Raw genomic sequence first — 20,075 nt, 5'->3', positions numbered from 1 at the left:
GACTAAGGCGGTGTGTTCTGCATGTTTGATGGCTATCTCGTGGCAGTTTGGTGACAGAGTTGGTTCCAGGATGGGTGGACTGCACTAGATTCCATGGACGAGCCCAGGGAAGGATGGCAACCCTGACCAGGATGGGGAACAGGGTGGGAAGGGCCACCTCAGAAAATGTTGGTGATCAGATAGAACTGAGGCGGGGCGGGGGCTCAAGTGCTGGTGGATGAGGGTAGGGGTAGTGAACAGAGAATCAAGAGGAGCAGGTCTGAGCTGGGCGAAGGACAGCACAACAGCGTCAGTGGAGGACAGCGTAGTGGGGTCAATGGTGTTTTAGCAGATTTCCAGGAAACAGCTGGAAAGTGTCCCTCTATTTGGCAGTTGGTAGGTGACTCGGGGAAGACAGTCGGAAGGGGTTAAGACAGAATGCACAGGAGTGAATGAGTGGGAGGTGGGGACAAAAGACAGCAAACACTGCTCTTCTGAGGACCTGGGGGAGGGGACAGGAGCTGGGGGAAGACACAGGCTCGGAGGCAGGCTAGTGCCCAGTGGGGAAGCTGGGCCCTGCCCAGAGTGAGGCAGAGGCCAAGGTCAGCTTCAAGCAGCAAAGGGCCCTGGCAGTGGAGGTGGCCTTGAGGACAATGTCAGTGAGGCTGTGGGAACCATGAGGGAGAGATGCTGCATGGGTCTGAGGCCTCCTGTGGTGGTGATAGGTGGGGTATGGAGAAGCCTGTGGAGCAAGACATGGCAAGAGAGGCAGGGAGGGGAAGGGTGAGAATAGGTTAGACCAGCTGTGGGCAAACTACGGCCCACGGCCGGATTCGGCCCGTTTGAAATGAATAAAACTATTGAAAAAAAAGACCGTACCCTTTTATGTAATGATGTTTACTTTGAATTTATATTAGTTCACACAAACACTCCATCCATGCTTTTGTTCCGGCCCTCCGGTCCAGTTTAAGAACCCATTGTGGCCCTCGAGTCAAAAAGTTTGCCCACCGCCGAAACCAGTTTGGCTCAGTGGATAGAGCGTCGGCCTGCGGACTGAAAGGTCCCGGGTTCGATTCCGGTCAAGGGCACGTACCTGGGTTGCGGGCACATCCCCAGTAGGAGATGTGCAGGAGGCAGCTGATCGATGTTTCTCTCTCATCGATGTTTCTAACTCTCTATCTCTCTCCCTTTCTCTCTGTAAAAAATCAATAAAATATATTTAAAAAAAAACAAAGTTTGCCCACCCCTGGGTTAGAGTCAAGAGGCCCAAGGGCCCAGGGAAGGCATCCCTCCACCCCCACGGAGGCTACAGGAGGGAGGGAGGGGTGTGCCCACTTCACCAGGATGACCTCTGAGAGGTGAGGAGGCTAGGAGCAAATGGGCCCCTGGTTTCAGAGCATGAGGGAGAGGGACTGCAGGTGCAGGCAGCAGGCTCTGGAGGGGACTGGTCTTCTAAGTGTGGGTGGAGCTCAGATCAGTCTCAGGATCTAGCTGTGTCCTAGCTGTGTGTGCACCTTCTTTGGCCACCATGCCTGTGGGTAAACGAGCAGGGCAGGGCTGTGGGCATCACCGCCGGTGGCAGCCAGGCCAAAGCAGATGGGTTCCCGTAATTTCTATGTTTGTTCTGATTCTAACTCTCAGTAGAGTTCAAATAGTCGATAGACAGTTGCTCCAGCCACTGGCCCAGTGGCTCTGGTACAAACATGGTTTTTGTGGCTTTCTCAAAAGATGGGACCCAAAGCACCAAAGTCACAGCATATAATAAATGGAATTTTCAGTCATCACAATGCTGATTGTTGAAATGGTGCCGTCAGTGTGGAAGCAACCACCTCCTATAAGACAGGGGGGATGGAGGGGGGTGCGGTCTGTCAGTGTGGCAACTGCTGCTCCTGGTCTGGCCGCTCCAGCACACAGGAATGTCCCAGCTGCAGACATGTGTTACACATCTACAGGAACAGGAAGCACATGCTATGGAAGGAAGACTGAGGAGAGCAGGTAGCACTGGCAGCCCAAGCTTCCAGGCACCTCAAGAGAGGAGGCGTCCACAGGCCCATCTGTGTGGATGATGCTTCCAGGGCACCCGGAGGGACAGGTCAGCCAGGGCACGGGGTGGTGTCATGGCAGGATTGTTGACACAGCCTTGTGCCTGCTCAGGAGCATGTGCTTTGTGTAGCAGATACCCCTTTGCATTCACAGAATCTGTGAACTTTGGTTACCACGTCCCCATAGACCCAATGAAACATGTTAAAATCTGGAACTGGTGCCGGGCATTGAATAGCATCACCATGGTTGTAATGACAGGTGTGGGGCAGGGGTTGGCAGAGTGGGGCCCTCATGCCAAATCCACCATGTGTTTTAAGTCAAGTTTTACTGGGGCACCGTCATGCTAGTGTGTTCACATGGTGCGTGTGCAGCTCACGCATGGCCGTGTGGCCCGCAGACTGAAAGCTAGCCAAGCCCATCCAGATCCTGTGTTTTGTTCCTTGGGCCCTGATGGACGGTGCCCAAGGCACACACCCTGAGGCTAGTGCAGAGGTGCTTCCCGGGGAAGTTTATGAACTGCGCTTGGCCTTGGAAAAGGGAATGCAGCAAACTGTTCAAAACTCAGCCTCATCCTTCTACTGTGACTCCAGTGTGAGGTTCCAGAAGCGAGTTTCTCAGCTGCCAGTGCCCGTTTTCATGGCAGACACTCAGCCCCAACTGGAGCAGATGAAAGTCACATGGCACAGCCCACGCTCTCCTCCAGGAAGCGCTGGCTCGGGGTCCTTCAGCACTGGGTGGTGCGTGTTCTCGGAGTAGGGCCGGGTGCTCTGCAGCATGGGTCCTGCAGAGACAGGTGGTGGGTTTTCATCACTCCTTCCACCGGAGACCAGGTGGCTTTTCAATGGGATCGCAATCCAGGGTAGTTGCAGAGTAGAGGAACATTTAATTTTGAGCATGTTTGTGTCCTTTGGCAAAGTTGGTACTTTATGGAGTTGACTCTGCTGACTTAAATGGCAATTTCATTCTGTAATAAAAGTCCTTGGCCATGGTGTCCCCAGGGCTCTGCCGTGGGGAAGGACCATGGGCCATGCCTGGTGCCTGTGACCTCCTCCCACCGAGGGCCTCTGAAGCTCCAAGTGAAGGGAACCAGGACTCAGAGATGAGTCGCTGGGTGAGCTGCGGGAGCACCGAGCAGCCTTTGGTGCAGTAGAAACTGTTTGAGCTGCTCTAAGAAACAGATGGAGAAATTGTGAATGCTGGACTTCCCCCATGGGGCTGGGCAACGCGTCAGCAGAGGCTCCCAGCGCATTTAGATCGTCATGTCCACCTTCCTCTGCCCACTTCAGGGACATGGGCCCCAAGCACCTGAGATTCTGCCCACCTTGCCCACCTCATCTACAGAGGGAGGAAGGGGAGTCTGAGAAACAAGCTTAAATGGCAGGTGCCACTGCTGAGTTCCAAATTTAATAGTTCTTCAATCAAAACACAAAGCACATGTTTAAGGGACACACTGACCTCTTTACACTGCAGGCTCCCAGGTGGTGGTTTTGTGTTCAGTGTTTTTTCTGTATTCAAGTAAATCTTTTTCCTTCTTTCCCTCATATAACTTAACCCCAGACCTCTCAGTGGTGTGTATATTTTTAACTATCGATTCTCTTTAATGTGACCATCAGTTTTCCCTTTAAAAATCTCAAGTGTAGAATTCCTTTTTAACTAACCCGATGCAGCACTGTTGCAAGTGTGCGTATGGTCATTTGTTGCTAACATGGCCCTTGGGGTGAGTGGAAGGAGGTAGGAGGGCTCCCTCAGGGCCAGGGCTGCTGAAGGGCTCTCCCACCTCCTCAGCCACACGGCTCTGTATCCCTGGTGCCAGGGGCATGGCTGTGTCCATCTTGAATCAGGGCCAGTGTAAGGTGAGCAGAGCCATCCGCACCTTTGGGGAGGACTCTTAGCAGCCCTGGTAGCTGGCTCCACTTCCCCATGTTGGTGCAGCTGGTGCTGGGCATTACAGACCACCTCCATGGTCTGCAGCGAAAGCCTCCTACAAAACCACCAGTGCATAGCTCGCCCTCAGCATTCGTACAGGGCCTTGTTGGTTTGGACTTTTTAGATACTGTGAAATCGTCAGATCCCAGCTTCCATGGGAGCCCTCGGCCCACTAACCTTGAGGGGAACTGTGGCAGGTACATTCAGTGACCAAGCAGCCCTCCCCATCTGTGTCCCCGCTGCCTCAGTGTTGCCTTCTCCTACCCTTTGCAGAATGGTGGTCATGCCAATCGCAAACGAGTTTGCCCCAGATATGGTGCTGGTGTCAGCAGGCTTCGACGCCGTGGAGGGCCACCCCACACCTCTGGGCGGCTACAACCTCTCTGCCAAATGTAAGTCGGGTTTTCAGGAGCTTAACGGGACCTGCTGTCTCTGTGGCCAACTGTGCTGTGTCTCACATCTCCCCTTCAATGGCATTTCTAGAGATGTGACAGTGTGGGCAGCCCCAGAAAACCAATGGAGGCAGCAGGATGGTGTGGACCAGGAGGCCGCAGGCACTCCTCACTGAAGGTCATGCAACTCACAGTGCTGACCTGGGGGGCTCGTGCTCAGCTGGGATCATACAGGCCACTCTACGGGCCAGGTCTCCAGTTTGACTGAGAGCTGGTGTGGTTGCCCACATTGAGTGCAGGAACAGACCCTAAAGCCTGTGAGGGGGATAGCTGAGAGCAGGTTCAGTTCACAGTTGGAGGGAGCAGGGAGCCCCAGATTATGGGCTCATCTAAGGATTTGCATTAGATCAGCGGTTTTCAACCTATGAGTCTCAACCCCTTTGGCGGTCGAATGACCCTTTCACAGGGGTTGCCTAAGACCATCCTGCATATCAGATATTTACATTACAATTCATAACAGTAGCAACATTATAATTATGAAGTAGCAATGAAAATAATTTTATGGTTGGGTCACAACATGAGGAACTGTATTTAAAGGGCCAGAAGGTTGAGAACCACTGCATTAGATGAAGGCCCTGCTTTCATTATGGGAGGGAGTCCTGTGAAAATCGCCTTCCCACAAGGGTGAGGCCTCTGCTTATGCCGTCACAGCAAGTCACATCAGAGACCTACTGGCGTGGAACGTTGGTCCACAGAAAGGCCCTGGGCACCCCCACCCCTGCCTGGCCATCACCACCCCCCTGCTGTGGTGGTCACAGAAATCTAGGTCCTGGGACTCTCCTAGGACACTCGGGGGCCCCTCGTGCTGACCCCATGGGTGCAGATGGCCAAGGAGAGCCTATCGTCTCTCCTCTCCCACAGGGAGAGTGTGGGTCACCAGAGAATAAAGAGGTCAAACCAAGGGCTATGCTGGCGTAGCCGTGCTCCAGTGCGGGACCCCTCAGATCCACCTGAACCCGGGCAGTGTGGTTTAGTGATGAGGAAGTGACCAAGCAGCCTGGAGCCTGTGTCCCTGATTCCATCAGAGACAAACCAGGGCTTTAGGAGGTTACAGTGCCCATGGCTGCCAGCGTGGGACCGGGTCTGCCGATGGCCACCTGGCACTGGGGCTGCTAACCAGTATGGCATGGTTTTCACAGGCTCTTTAATAAATGTCAGGCTGTTCTGGCCAAGGGTGGTCATTATCATTACCCGTCAGGCGTTCCTGCCTGTGGGAGGGTGATGTGGGTGCAACGGAGGGAACATGGCTGTTGATGAAAGCCAGACACAGATGTCAGAGTCCTAGAGGGGCACACGCAGCATTGATGTGTGTGCCAGAGTGTGTGCTCATGCCCAGCACACCCCCTAACCAGAACCCCTGGCCTCAGGGATGGACATAGCCGTGCCTCCGAGGCTGCCCACAGCTGCCCTGCTCCAGGCGCCCTGTCTCCTAGCCTCTGGTCCCCATGTGAGAAAGCCTGGGGGCCCATCCCCATCCACCCAAATGAGGTGATTTGCAGCATTATGAAATCAAAGCACTGAAACCGTAATTCCTGCTCTCACACAGATCAAACAGGATCCCAAACCGAATTCCTCGATGAATTTATTGCAATCGAACCTGGCTTCCATTATGAGCCGCGGTGTGCCAGCCCCCTGGGTCTGTAATGTGATGTAATGCACTTCTGGACGCTTTGATCTGCTGCCAGCGTCGGCCCTGCACCCGCCCTGCCCTCTACTTGTATCTCCCTTTTCCCGTTGCAGGTTTCGGGTACCTGACGAAGCAGCTGATGGGTTTGGCTGGCGGCCGGATAGTTTTGGCCCTGGAGGGGGGCCACGACCTCACGGCCATTTGTGATGCCTCGGAAGCATGTGTTTCTGCTTTGCTGGGAAACGAGGTAGGAGGACCGGAGGCCCATGGCTGCTGCACGCAGGCTCCAGACCCAGACCCAGTGTATGGGCCACTTCACTTGCTCCCCACTTGGTTTTTGATGTCCCCCCCTACCCCCACTCAGGCAACACATCTGACAAAACTGCTTGATTATGGCCACAAGGAGGTGAGCAAAAGGATCATCAAGAACCCTTCCTCTTAAAAAGATGGTTCAGGGTCCTGTGTTTTGAAGGGGCTCACCTTCATGTGTGACTCACCTGGAGAGGACTGTCAGTTTCCTCCTTCAGAAACCATCAGTTCCCAGAGGTTCTAAGGCCGGTTCCAGGAGTGGCATCTCTGAGAGTCTCAGGCCCTGAATGAGAGGCCTCTGCCTCCCGGGCTCACAGACGCTGGGTCCGGCTCTGCACAGTGTCCCCACTGAGGCCCAGGACACAGTCAGGGAGACGCAGTAGCTGGACCAAAGGGGCTCAAGGATCTGGACCAGGGGAGGCAACTTGCGAGGTTGGAGGAGAACCGCGGGGAGAGCTGCACTCCAGGCCAACGTGGGCCAGGGGAGGGCAGGGTGATGGGAGGGATGGCTCCAGGATGTCCAGCCCGCTGAGTGGCCACACTTCCTAAAACCTTAAATTCACCCACAGGCCTTTGGCTATGGGGCCACACCTCTGTCCCCTGCGCCCATCAGAGGCTCATGGAGCAGGTTCGGGATCTCCCTAGTGTAGTTTCTCTTGTTGCTTTGAACGTCACATATGGGTCCTAGAGATGAGCTGGCTGGTGTTTGGGGAGCTCCGGTGAGTGCCCTAGATTAGAGACCCAACCACACAGAGAGGTGCCAGGGCCCCTGCTCTCATGCCGTCCCGTCTCCTGGGACTCATCTCCCTCACCCATCAGACACAGTGACTGAGCACACTCCTCAGTCGGGTCAGGGCTACCAGGGTCAGGGGCCGTCACCTCTGCAGCTGCCCTCCTGCTGGTCAACACCAAGAGCACAAGGCTCCTGTTAAGGCCCATCTTGGGTGCGGCACCCTCATAAGTTCATTGCTCAGTGGGGCTCTGTCCCCAGCTTCTAGCCTGTGGGGCTGAGTGCCTGAGAGCCCCCCCCCCCCCCCCCCCCGGAGGCAGTCACTGGGAGCCCACCCTGGCCGGTCCTGAGGCTGCCCTCTTAGACCCACCCACCCCACTCCCCCCGAAACACAGCTGACAGGGTCCATAAGGCATGTGGGGAGATGCAGAGGGGGGCTCCGAGCAGGTGCTCCAAGCTCCATGTTGAACTTCACTGCATCCGCCACACTGGGGAGATGGCCAGTTGCAGAGAGGTCTGTGATGTGAGGTAGCACTCTGTCCTCGAGCTGTTCCCAGTCCGCGTTATTCCCTGTGACTTCCATGAACTGACAGAAGGTAGGCTGCGGGCAGGAGGAGGAGGGGTATGGCCAGTGCCCTGCCAGGCTCAGGAGGGACAGAGATGACAGATGGCATGTGGAAGCAAAGGTGAGGTATCACCCAGGTCTGGGCCCTAGTCCAGCTGAGTGTGACAATGACCTGATGTGGGGTTGGGTCCACAGGAAGCTGTGTGTGTACTCCCTGTGAGATGGCCTGCAGAGGAGAGCCAGACCAGGTGCCTTGGGGAGTGGGCACCTGGGAGGAAGGCCATAGCTCTGTCTGTCCCTCTCAAGGGCCAGTCCTAAGGAGGGTGGACTGAGTGTGCACCATCCTTGGGGTGGGGGGATCCTGAACCCATTCTGTAACCCTCTGCTGGGCTCAGGGAACAGAGGTGTGGCCCCATACCCAGCATGCTTCCTGGTTCTGCAGTTGTGGTGGAGGTGCTCAGGCTGGAGGAGACAGTAGTGTGGTCCCAGCTCCATGCAGGCCCTATGGTACTCCAGCCAGCCCCCACTCCCCGGCCCCCTTGCTTGTTGTGGATGGTGTTCATTTTAAGCCAGGTCACAAGCAGATCAAAGGTCCTGGTGGCATCTCATGTCTGGTCAGCGGGTTAGCGATATGCTTGAATATTCCCGAATAAAATGCCAGTGTGCTTTTTAAAGTGCTCATAGAATTTCACCTAGCCTTTCTTCACATAAAACAATCTTCTCCCTTTCTAGCTAAAGTTAAGGCAACTGACTTATGTATTTAAACCATCCCAAACCTTTTTGATTCTTCGAGTTATTTTAAAATAACAATAGAGAACTGAGCTTTCAACTAGTGCCTGTCCCTTCTTCCTGCTTCACTCTTCTGACAAGAAAATGTTCCTTTACTTACACACATCAAAAAGCAGGAAACACTGGTTTATCAAGGTCTCTTAAAAATATTTTTAATGCAAGAAAGTTGGACGGAGCCCCACTTCTCTGCCCTGCGGCCTTTGAAGTGGATTGATGTACGGCGTGTTGGACGACTTGGTGCACACAACGGGCAGCCAGCTGTGGCCAACATAGCCACCTGGTGGGGAGAGAGGCAGGAGAGAGGCAAGAGCACAGCCTACGGTAGGAGACCAGCGCTGTGCCGAGACCCACATTGCTCCCAAGAGCCATTTTATTGAACAGTTTTGGCTTTATTTGCAACTATTGGTGACAACTGACTGTGAAAACTCCAACGTTTTGCAGGAGCAGTGTAAACGGAGGTATAGGGAGTCCAGCAGGTGGAGGGCTGAGATGAGCAGTGAGGGACCATCATTTCTCATGTCACCCCAAAGGCAGCGTTTGGTTTGGGCCAATTTTCTGGTTAATCATGTGGCATATCAGGGATCAATGCCATCATTTCATTCAATCCAACTCCGAGATCAGTGAAGGAGTTCACAGAGGATGAGGTGGAGCCGCAGTGTTGGGAGAAAAGGCTTTCACTGGAAATTTAGCAACTGTGTTATATTGTTACACTTTGGGAAAGGTGTGGCTGTGACAAAACACAGTGATTAAAAACAGCTGTGTGTGTGAGAGGCAGGCACAGAGACAGACACTGAGTCCACTCAGTCTGGGAGCCGGTTATCTGCTTTTAATCGGCCATCTCCCCCTCACTCACACACGCTCATACACTAACACTCACCGGCATATTTGCACATGTTCACACAATCATGCATACACACACTTGCAAGTCATGTTTATATGCATGCTCATCATGTTTACACACTCGCAGTCATGTTTACACATCACAGTCATGCTTACAAATGCACACGCTTGCACAGTCATGCTTGCACTCACACTCAGCTGTACTTATACTCACAATCACGTTTACACATGCTTGCAGTCATGCTTGCACATGCTCACAGTCATGCTTACACATGCTCACACTCCTGGCCAGGGTCACCTCCTGCCAGCAGTGGCCGTAGTTTCAGCTGTGTGCAGGCCCATGTGGGGGGTACAGGCCCCAGTGCATGTGTGTTTGCTTTAGGGCAGTGCATGCCTCCTCTCTGTCCAGTCTCCTGAGTCCTTGCTAGCAACACTCGGAAGGTGGGCCCTCGCCCGTCCTTCAAAGGTGAAGGAGCTGTGCCCACACACAGACCATCCTCCTCACCCTGGTCATTGTCACAGCAGGATGGAGGGAAACAGTGACAGTTGGCCCCCCCGGGCCTCCTTTGTAAAATGGGTAAGAAAGTCATCCTAGTTGCCAGCCACGTAGTTCAGCAAAAGGGTAGCTCACAGCCAAGAGTAGGATGCCACCTTGGGCCCTGTCCTCACTTGCTTAGCAGGTTCAGTATGCCCAGCACTGACTGCCAAGCTCCCACTCTGGGTCCCTGGCAGCAAGAAACTCCTGTGTTCACAGCACTCAGCTTTGGTGACTGATTTTTTTTTTTCCAGAGAGAAATGGAGAAGGAAAGAGAGAACCATTAGTGAGGAGAGAGAATCATTGATCAGCTGCCTCCTTCACGCCCTCCACTGGAGATCGAGCCCGTAACCCAGGCATGTGCCTTGACTAGGAAGGAATCCAACCTCCTATAGGTCGATGCGCAACCACTGAGCCACGCGAGCCGGGCTGATTTTTTTTCATATCTCATTCTCTTCCTGGAGGATTTGGCAACTATAAAAATAAGAGACGGGAGAGCCAGAAAGCCAGACTGGAGCATGAGGGGGAGATGAGTTGCGCTGGCCCTAGGTCAGTCTAAGGACACAGGACTGTTCTCGCCACACCTTTTCCCCTACTCAGGGAGGGAGTGATAGAGGGCTTTCTGAGCATTTGGTTACTGAAGAAGAGCCGCCACATGGCACACCAGCATCTCCAGCATGTTAGGGTGGCATGTCACCCACTGGCCTAGTTTCCAGGCACAGCAGCTGAGGCCTCCAAGCCTGAGCTGATTGGGAGTGTGGGCTTCGTGTTCTCTGAAACACATGCCCCAAATCTCCCAGAGAGAAAGAATGGGGAAGGGGTGCACTCACCCCGGAAGGCATCACCCTGCCACTCTGCAGGTGACAGGACCTCCTAGGAAGAGCGGGCCAGGGCCTCTCCCACAGGTCTCCCAAGAAACTAGCCTCTCCCAGCCAATGTTGCTCGCGGTCGGGCATCGACCCATGCACCAAGAGGTCTTTGGTTTGATACCCCGTCAGGCATGTGCTCAGGTTGTGGGCTCAGTCCCCAACAGGTGTACAGGAGGCAGCCAATCCGTGTTTCTATCTCTCTCTCTTACCTCTCTCTCTCTAAAAAACAATAAAAAACATTATTTTTAAAAAAAGAAAAAGATCCCAGCCAGTGTTGCTCAGTGGTTGAACGTCAACCCATGAACCAGGTCAAGGTTTGATTTCCCAGTCAAGGGCACATGCCCAGGCTGTGGACTTGATTCCCAGTGGGGGGTTTGCAGGGGACAGCCAATCGGTGATTCTCTCTCATCACGGATGTTTCTATTTCTCCCTCTCCCTCTCTGAAATCAATAAAAACATTTTAAAAAAAGAAAAACTAGCCTCTTCCTGGTGTCATCCTGGCACATGCACTCTCCATGCCCTCCCCGGCCAGGCAGGGATTTTTTTCACATGAGGGCCTGAGGCAGCAGGTGGGGAGGGCTGGGCAGCCTGCCCAGCTGGCCCCCGTTTAGGGGGAAGGGTGCTGTTACCACAGGTGTACTTCCTTACTCTGCTGTTTACCAAGTCTCAAGCCTTTAACCTTTTTTAAGAAGGAATTCGGGTTATTAGTTCTCTTATGATTTATTTTTGCTTTTTAAAAATTGTTGAAAACCAACATGAGAACAGGTTACCAGCTCTCCTGGGCCACCTGGTGCTGACTCGGTGGAGGATTCACCGCCCACTCCTCAAGTCACCCTGAAGTAACTGTGTAGAGGGACAGGTCTGGTAGTGTCACCACTGGGCCTGACGGGTAGCTGTGGGGTTCCCGTGCGGCTGTGGAAGTGCTCAGGGCAGCAGGGATGTGTGGGGGATGCCATGGACTCAAAGAGGGAACTGGAGCCACAGGTGGGTGGAGGGGCCAGGCTGGCGGCATAGAACTGGGCTTAGGAGGCCCCTCTGAAAGCAGCCACAGGAAGATGGGAGCAGGCAGAGGTGCTGCAGAGAACCCTCAGCCACCAGTGTTGTCAGACTTAGGGTAATACTTTGAGGGGTGAGTCCCCTCTTCCTGGCCCCGTTTTCTTAAGTCCAGGCGAGAAGCAGTCAGTATCTCTGGTGGTGGAGCAGAGCCTGGCACTAAGAGGCACCCATAAAGGCTCGTGGAAAGAATTGGTTCAGTACAAGCCAGTAGTATCTCATCATTCATGCTTTATTCCACTTATGCATAGCGGCCTTGCCTTAAAAACCCAGGTCCACAATCGCCCTTTTACCTTCCCTTTGTTATTCAATGAAACCAGTAGAAACGCACCCAGTCTCTGCCTTTGGTGCTGGCCTGAGTTTGTTTCCTTCTGTCCTTCACACGCAGGCAGCACCTCCGGCTTTCCTGTCCACTGCCCAGGTCTCCAGAGAAGCCAGAGATGCAGCCGAGGGCCCTGCTAGATCGCTCCCGTTCTTTCCCCTTAATTCCACGTAACTTCACATGGCAGGGGGATGTGAGCTCAGGACAGGACCCTTCTTCATGGCTCATGCCTTACTTCACAAGCGTGTGAGAGCTCCACCCCCAGACACCTGGCCAGGTGCTGGGGACAGAGAGACAGTGAGCCTCAGGTGCTGCACTAATGCTCGGGAATGGGGATGGAAGGGGTGCCGGCCGGCAGTGACATGTCACAGGGCTAAGACATGATGAGGCTGAGGTGCTTTTTAAAACACTGGTAAAATGAAATTCTAGCAAAATATTAAAGTTGGTACCTAATGATTGGGATGCCATAGGCTGTACTGAATGGCAACCTCAAAATCTCAACGGCTTGTTTTCTGCTGGAGCTTCATGTCCAGCGAGAGGCCTGGGGCCCTGCTCCTCATCTCTCAACAAAGGGCCAGTGCCCTGGGGACACTGCTCCTCTCCCTGGTGGAGGCCTTTGGTGGTTACAGCAACTGCAGCCGATACAGTGCTCACCTGTGCCTCTGAGGTAAATGCCAGCAGAGGGAGCCGTGCTCCCAGGAAGCGTCCTTGCTCACCTTTGGAAGGTGAAGTCAGTGTTAGGCGCACAGCCCCGCAGCAGTGGGTGACAAACCTCAGCAACACTGATATCCCCACGCTTGACTTCCACCAACGTGATGGGCGAAACAGTACTGGAGCCAGCCAGGTGGATGGTCATCTCGTCACCCCGGGGCTGAGCATCTTCTCATGCGGGGGCCCCTCAGGCTTCTCTTCTCATGGAGATCATGACCTTTCCTGTTTGTTTTTTTTATATTAGGCCGTGTGTGGAAGGACGGACAGGGGGGTGAATGGATGGATGGGAGGGGTGGGCGGGGGAATGGAGGGAAGGGTATCCACATATGTGGGAAGGATGACAGTAGAAGTCCCCTCTTTTTCTGTCTCTGGAAGAGTGTGTGTAGGATCAGAATAGTCTGTTCTGTTCCTTGACTGGGACGGCTCGCCTGGGCCCTGGGTTTCCTTTGGGTGAAGATTTTAGATGATTTGAAAAATCATTTAGTGGCTTTGGTCATCCATTCAGGTTTTCTGTTCCTTCTTGAGTTAATTTTGGAAAGTTACATTTTACCAATAATTTACCCTTTCAGCCAGGTTTCCGACAGTATCTCTTACTGTCCTTTTATGTCTGCTGTATCTGGGGCCTGGTACCCTTCACTCTGTTTGTGCCTCTCTAGTTTCTCCATTACTCCTGCTGCACTTGTCAATTTAATGGATAATTTCAAAGAATCAACCTTCAGCTACAGTACCTTTTTTTTCCTTTAGAATGTATTTCTTTATGTCCATTAAGCCCAGCTTGCTCATTGTGTTGCCCACATTTTAGCTTGCTCCATCTAAGAAGTCAGTCTCCCGCTGTGATGGAACATTTACCCATATTTCCTTTTAGGCCTGCCAAGTTTACCTCATACACTTTAAAACAATTTTGCTAAATATGTCCACATTTTAAATCTTTATATCCTTTTGATGAATTGAGTTTTTTATCATCACACAGTGACCTTTGTGCCCAGTTAAATCTGTCATGCCCAGTGCTGCAGGCGTCGCACCAGCCTCCTCTCGCAGGCTTTGCGGAGCACCGGGTCTCCTGGCCATGGAGCCTCCCCTGTCCGATGTCTTGTACCCAGCAGGAGGCAGGGGTCCTGTTACCTTGATACCTTTATGACCGTTGGTTCGAGTCCATGTTGTTTGGTTTGTTCAGATTCATTCCCGCCATCTGATTATGTGCTATTTGCCCCTTTCCTTGGCTCTCTTTTCTCTTTTCGTGCCTGTTCTCAACACAGCGGAGGGTTCCCCAACTCCATTTGTCCTCTCTCCTGAGTGGGAAGTTACAGCCAACCAAATTCTCTCAGTCATGACCCTTAAAAATGTTAGCGTGTGCCCTTGACTCGGTCAGTAACCTCACCCTTCCCTGTGCAGTCAGGGTGTGGGCTGCTCTGGCTACAGGGGACATCAGAGATTAAGTGCAGGGCACCCAGGTGAACATGCTTATAAAACATGACTGGCTCATCAGACACCTAAGTGTGCCTGGTGTTCGGGATGTCTGTCTGTCCGTGGGCAGCCCAGCCGCTCCCGGTTCTGTGCAGTCATGACGAGCATTCCTTTCCCGCTCCCTCTTTTCTTTATTCTCACTGAGTAGCTGTCACTATCTCTGCGCCGTGCAGCCTGTTCACTTGGCCATCCTGCACCTGTGCTGTTCTCTTTGCTCCTCGTGCCTCCTCATTTCTCAGGCCACTGGGTTGTTTTCTTTTTTTTTTTTTTTTTTTTTTTTTTTTTTTTTTTTTTTTTTTTTTTTTTTTCTGATTTTATTTTATTTTATTTTATTTTTTTATTTTTTTTTATTTTTTTTTTATTGCTTAAAGTATTACAAAGGGTATTACATATGTGTCCATTTTATCCCCCCGCCCTAGACAGTCCCCTAGCCTCCCCTACCCCCCAATGTCTTATGTCCACTGGTTATGCTTATATGCATGCATACAAGTCCTTTAGTTGATCTCTTACCCCCCTACCTCCTGCCCCGCAACCCTCCCCAGCCTTCCTGCTGCAGTTTGACAATCTGTTTGAGGCAGCTCTGCCTCTGTATCTATTATTGTTCAAAAGTTTATAATGGTCTCTATTATCCATGAATGAGTGAGATCATGTGGTATTTTTCCTTCATTGACTGGCTTATTTCACTTAGCATAATGCTCTCCAGTTCCATCCATGACGTTGCAAATGGTAAGAGTTCCTTCCTTTTTAGAGCAGCATAGTATTCCATCGTGTAGATGTACCACAGTTTTCTAATCCATTCATCTACTGATGGGCACTTAGGCTGTTTCCAGATTTTAGCTATGGTGAATTGTGCTGCTATGAACATAGGGGTGCATATATCCTTTCTGATTGGTGTTTCTGGTTTCTTGGGATATATTCCTAGAAGTGGGATCACAGGGTCAAATGGGAGTTCCATTTTCAGTTTTTTAAGGAAACTCCATACTGTCTTCCATAGTGGCTGCACCAGTCTGCATTCCCACCAGCAGTGCACAAGTGTTCCTTTTTCTCCACATCCTCTCCAGCACTTGTCGTTTGTTGATTTGTTGATGATAGCCAGTCTGACAGGTGTGAGATGGTACCTCATTGTTGTTTTGATTTGCATCTCTCGGATGATTAGTGACTTTGAGCATGTTTTCATATGTCTCTTGGCTTTCTGAATGTCCTCTTTTGAAAGGTGTCTATTTAGGTCCTTTGCCCATTTTTTGATTGGATTGTTTATCTTCCTTTTGTTAAGTTGTATGAGTTCCCTATAAATTTTGGAGATTAGGCCCTTATCAGATATGACATTGGCAAATATGTTTTCCCACACAGTGGGTTTTCTCGTTGTTTTGTTGATGGTTTCTTTTGCTGTGCAGAAGCTTTTTATTTTGATGTAGTCCCATTTGTTCATTTTCTCTTTCGTTTCAAGTGCCCTAGGAGCTGTATCAGTGAAGAAATTGCTTCGGCATATGTCTGAGATTTTGTTGCCTTTGTATTCTTCTAGAATTTTTATGGTTTCCTGTCGTACATTTAAGTCCTTTATCCATTTTGCGTTTATTTTTGTGTATGGTGTAAGTTGGTGGTCTAGTTTCATTTTATTGCATATATCTGTCCAATTTTCCCAACACCATTTATTGAAGAGACTATCTTGGCTCCATTGTATGTTCTTGCCTCCTTTGTCAAATATTAATTGAGCATATTGGTTCGGGCCGATTTCTGGGCTCTCTATTCTATTCCATTGATCTATATGCCTATTCTTGTGCCAGTACCAGGCAGTTTTGAGAACAGTGGCTTTGTAATACATCTTGATATCTGGTATTGAGATCCCACCTACTTTGGTCTTTTTCAGGATTGCTGCAGCTATTCGAGGTCTTTTTTTATTCCAGATGAATTTTTGGAGAGTTCGTTCTAGATCTCTGAAGTATGCCATTGGTATTTTAATGGGAAGTGCGTTGAATTTATAGATTGCTTTGGGTAGTATGGACATTTTAATGATGTTGATTCTACCAATCCATGAACACGGTATGTTCTTCCATCTGTTTATGTCTTCCTCTATATCTTTTTTCAACGTCCTGTAGTTTTCTGAGTAGAGGTCTTTTACCTCTTTAGTTAAGTTTATTCCTAGGTAGCTTAATTTTTTTGGTGCGATGGTAAACGGGATTGTTTTTATAATCTCTCTTTCTGAAAGTTCACTATTGGTGTATAGAAATGCCTCGGATTTCTTGGGGTTAATTTTGTATCCTGCTACATTGCCAAATTCATGTATTAAGTCCAGTAGCTTTTTGATGGAGTCTCTAGGGTTTTGTATGTATAATATCATGTCGTCTGCAAATAAGGACAGTTTTACTTCCTCTTTTCCAATTTGGATGCCTTTTATTTCTTCTTCTTGCCGAATTGCAATGGCTAACACTTCCAGTACTATGTTGAACAGGAGTGGTGAGAGGGGGCATCCCTGTCTTGTTCCTGTTCTTAGGGGAAATGGTGTTAGTTTTTGTCCATTGAGTATGATGTTGGCTGTGGGCCTGTCATATATGGCTTTTATTATGTTGAGGTATGATCCTTCTACTCCCACCTTGCTGAGAGCTTTTATCAAAAATGGGTGTTGAATTTTGTCAAATGCTTTTTCTGCATCAATTGATATGACCATGTGGTTTTTTTCTTTCAATTTGTTTATGTGATGTATCACGTTTATTGATTTGCGGATATTGTACCATCCTTGCATCCCTGGGATAAATCCTACTTGGTCATGGTGTATGATCTTTCTGATGTACTGCTGGATCCGATTTGCTAAGATTTTGTTGAGGATTTTGGCATCTATGTTCATGAGGGATATTGGCCTGTAATTCTCTTTCATTGTGTTGTCTTTACCTGGTTTTGGTATTAGGGTGATGCTGGCTTCATAGAATGAGCTTGGAAGTGTTCCTTCCTCTTGAATTTTTTGTAGTAGTCTGAGGAGGATAGGTTTTAGTTCTTCCTTGAATGTTTGGTAAAACTCCCCTGTGAAGCCGTCTGGTCCTGGGCTTTTGTTTGCTGGAAGCTTTTTGATGACTGCTTCAATTTCTTCCATAGTTATTGGCCTGTTGAGATTTTTAGATTCTTCCTGATTGAGTTTTGGAATGTTGTATTTTTCTAGGAATTTGTCCATTTCCTCCAGGTTGTCTAGTTTGTTGGAGTAGAGCTGTCCATAGTATTTTTTAACAATCATTTGTATTTCTGTGGGGTCTGTTGTTATTTCGCCTCTATCGTTTCTGATTTTGTTTATTTGGGTCCTCTCTCTTTGCTTCTTGGTGAGTCTGGCTAGAGGTTTGTCAATCTTGTTTATCCTTTCAAAGAACCAGCTCTTGGTTTCATTGATTTTCTGTATTGTTTTTTTGGTCTCTATGTCATTTATTTCTGCTCTAATCTTTATTATCTCCTTCCTTCTGCTCACTCTGGGGTTTTCTTGTTGCTCTCTTTCTAATTCTTTGAGTTGTAGAGTTAGATGATTTACTACCATTTTTTCTTGTTTGTTGAGGTAGGCCTGTAGAGCTATAAACTTCCCTCTCAGGACTGCTTTCATTGTGTCCCATAGGTTTTGGATTGTTGTGTTTTCATTGTCATTAGTTTCCAGGATGTTTTTAATTTCTTCTTTGATTTCATTGGTAACCCAATCAATATTTAATAGCATGCTATTCAGCTTCCAGGTGTTTGAGTATTTTGGGTTGTTTTTATTGTAGTTTATTTCTAATATTATGCCATCATGGTCTGCGAAGACGCTTTTTATGATTTCAATTTTCTTGAATTTGGGGATACTTTGCTTGTGACCCAATATATGGTCTATTTTTGAGTATGTCCCATGAGCACTTGAGAAGAACGTATATTCCCTGGCTTTGGGGTGAAGTGTTCTGAAGATGTCTATTAAGTCCATCTGATCTAGTGAGTCATTTAGGATTGCTGTATCTTTGCTGATTGTTTGTCTATAGGACTTATCCAGTGCTGTTAGTGGTGTATTAAAGTCCCCTACTATGATTGTATTGTTGTCGATCTCTCCTTTGATATCTTCCAGGAGATTTTTTATGAATTTCGGTGCTCCTGCATTGGGTGCATATATGTTTACCAGGGTTATATCTTCTTGTTGTATTGATCCCTTTAGTATTATGAAGTGGCCTTCCTTATCTCTTGTTATGGCCTTCACTTTGAGGTCTATTTTGTCCGATATAAGTATTGCTACCCCAGCTTTCTTTTCCTTTCCATTTGCCTGAAAGATATTTTTCCATCCTTTCACTTTCAGTCTGTGTGAGTCCCTTCTAATGAGGTGGGTTTCTTGTAGACAGCAGATGTATGGGTCATGTTTTTTTATCCATTCAGCCACTCGATGTCTTTTGTTTGGAGCATTTAGTCCGTTTACGTTTAAAGTTATTATTGAAAGGTGGGTTGTTTTCACTTTGCCTTCAGCACAGCCCAGAGTTTCCCGTGGGAAGCTGTGCGCGAACCTTCCCAGCGTGCTGTTTTAGTCTTTGTTTCGCCCTCACTGTCACTCAGCGAGTCACTCTCTCGGCGTGGAAGAGGTCACACCACTGTCTTCCTGCTCCTTTGCCATGAAGCGAGCACCGTCTGGCTGGTGCTGCTCCTCTGACGATTGTTTTCCCCAGCTGCTTGTAGAATTTTCTGCAGGTTCGATCCAATGTGCCAATGGTCCGCCGGGACACCCTCAGTGTGGGCACCTGTGCTGATTGATGCCTGCCACTCCCTCGGGGACTTGAGGAGGTCAGCACCTGTTCCGGTTTCCACGTCCCTGCCTCCAGGCTGCATCTGACCATTTCTGCGGTTGTTGCTTCCATGCTTGCTTCATAGCTTGAACTGGTCATTTCAATGGCTGCCATCTCCGAGGAGCTGAGCTGTGATTTTGGGTGCCTCTCGATTGACTCAGAAGTAGCAGCGTTCGCACACATGTCTCAGACAGCTTCCTCTGTAGTCACCATCTTAGCTCAGTGTGGGACAGGGTCCCTGCCTGGGAGCCAGCCCTGGCACACAGCCGTTAGCTAAAGCGCGGGACACACTGAGGCTCGCTCGGTTTTCCTGACCGTCCTCTGTTTCCGGCCCCGCAGTGGCCCTGCCGTCCTGTCGCCTGAGTCTCCTCGGCTGTGACAGCTTCCCAGTCTTTCATTGTTCTCACGACCACCACAGTTTGGGGGGGTGCTGGTCAGGCGTTTCATAGAGTGTCCCTCCTTTATGTTTGTCCGGTTTTTCCCTCATGATTGAGGGGCGGGGGGAGCAAAACCCCAGGGGTCCAGTGCCCGTCTCCACACTTGCTGTCCACGTGGCTCCTCTGCTGAAGGTCACCGTGAGGGCCTGGCGACAGTGGGCTTGTCAGTGTATGTCCCCACGTAACGGTCCTTTGGCTGGAAGTCATGCGTGCAGCCCACACGTGCTTTGGGGAGGTGGGAGGTGTCAGCTCTGTCATGGGGAGGGCTGTGTACTCAGTCACTTGTTTATGTCAGAGTTCACTCGTGGCTGTTCATGGCAGACTCAAGATTATGATTCAGTCCTGCATCTTGTATTCCTTTTCCTGCTGGCCCTGTGTGTCCCTCGGACAGGCCCCGTTGACTGTCTTTGCACTCTTTTGTACTCTGCACTGGAAGACGCCCAGGCTCCTCCGTGGTCGGCTCCTCCGTGTTCTCCCCGCTGCCTGGAAGAGCCGCGTTTCCAGGGAGCCAGTTCCTTTCATTGGAGGGTGGTACTAGAGACCGAGATTGCTTCTCCTGGCCCAAGTGCAGCTCGCTGGCGTCTGTGCTTCATGATCGGGAGGCCATGCTCCTTGGAACTGAGCTGGCAGCACTGATTGGCAACCTCGGGGCCGAGTG

At 50.3% G+C, this 20,075-nt stretch overlaps 1 protein-coding gene across 28 annotated transcripts in view; it reads left to right on the top strand.

Moving 5' to 3' along the window:
- The window catches only part of HDAC4 (histone deacetylase 4), a 257,343-nt gene that overhangs the window by 211,512 nt on the left and 25,756 nt on the right, over positions 1-20,075 (top strand). For 15 of the 28 annotated variants that reach the window (XR_004969397.1, XR_004969400.1, XR_004969395.1 and 12 more), the window contains 3 exons: positions 4,222-4,340; positions 5,947-6,036; positions 6,141-6,433. The exons of 3 other annotated variants lie outside the window; for them this stretch is intronic. Coding sequence is in view for 6 of the 25 variants with exons in the window: in XM_036319824.1 (XP_036175717.1) it covers positions 4,222-4,340; positions 5,947-6,036; positions 6,141-6,433 (502 nt within the window). In the remaining 19 variants the exon portion in view is untranslated. Of the gene's footprint in view, positions 1-4,221; positions 4,341-5,946; positions 6,037-6,140; positions 6,434-20,075 lie in introns of those variants that run through there. 10 more of the 28 variants (XR_004969406.1, XR_004969402.1, XM_036319828.1 and 7 more) reach the window with 4 other exon arrangements.

This window comes from Myotis myotis, unplaced genomic scaffold (genome assembly GCF_014108235.1).
Source record: "Myotis myotis isolate mMyoMyo1 unplaced genomic scaffold, mMyoMyo1.p scaffold_m19_p_8, whole genome shotgun sequence".
NCBI lineage: Eukaryota > Metazoa > Chordata > Mammalia > Chiroptera > Vespertilionidae > Myotis > Myotis myotis.
This window is presented reverse-complemented; position numbering and strand designations above follow the sequence as displayed.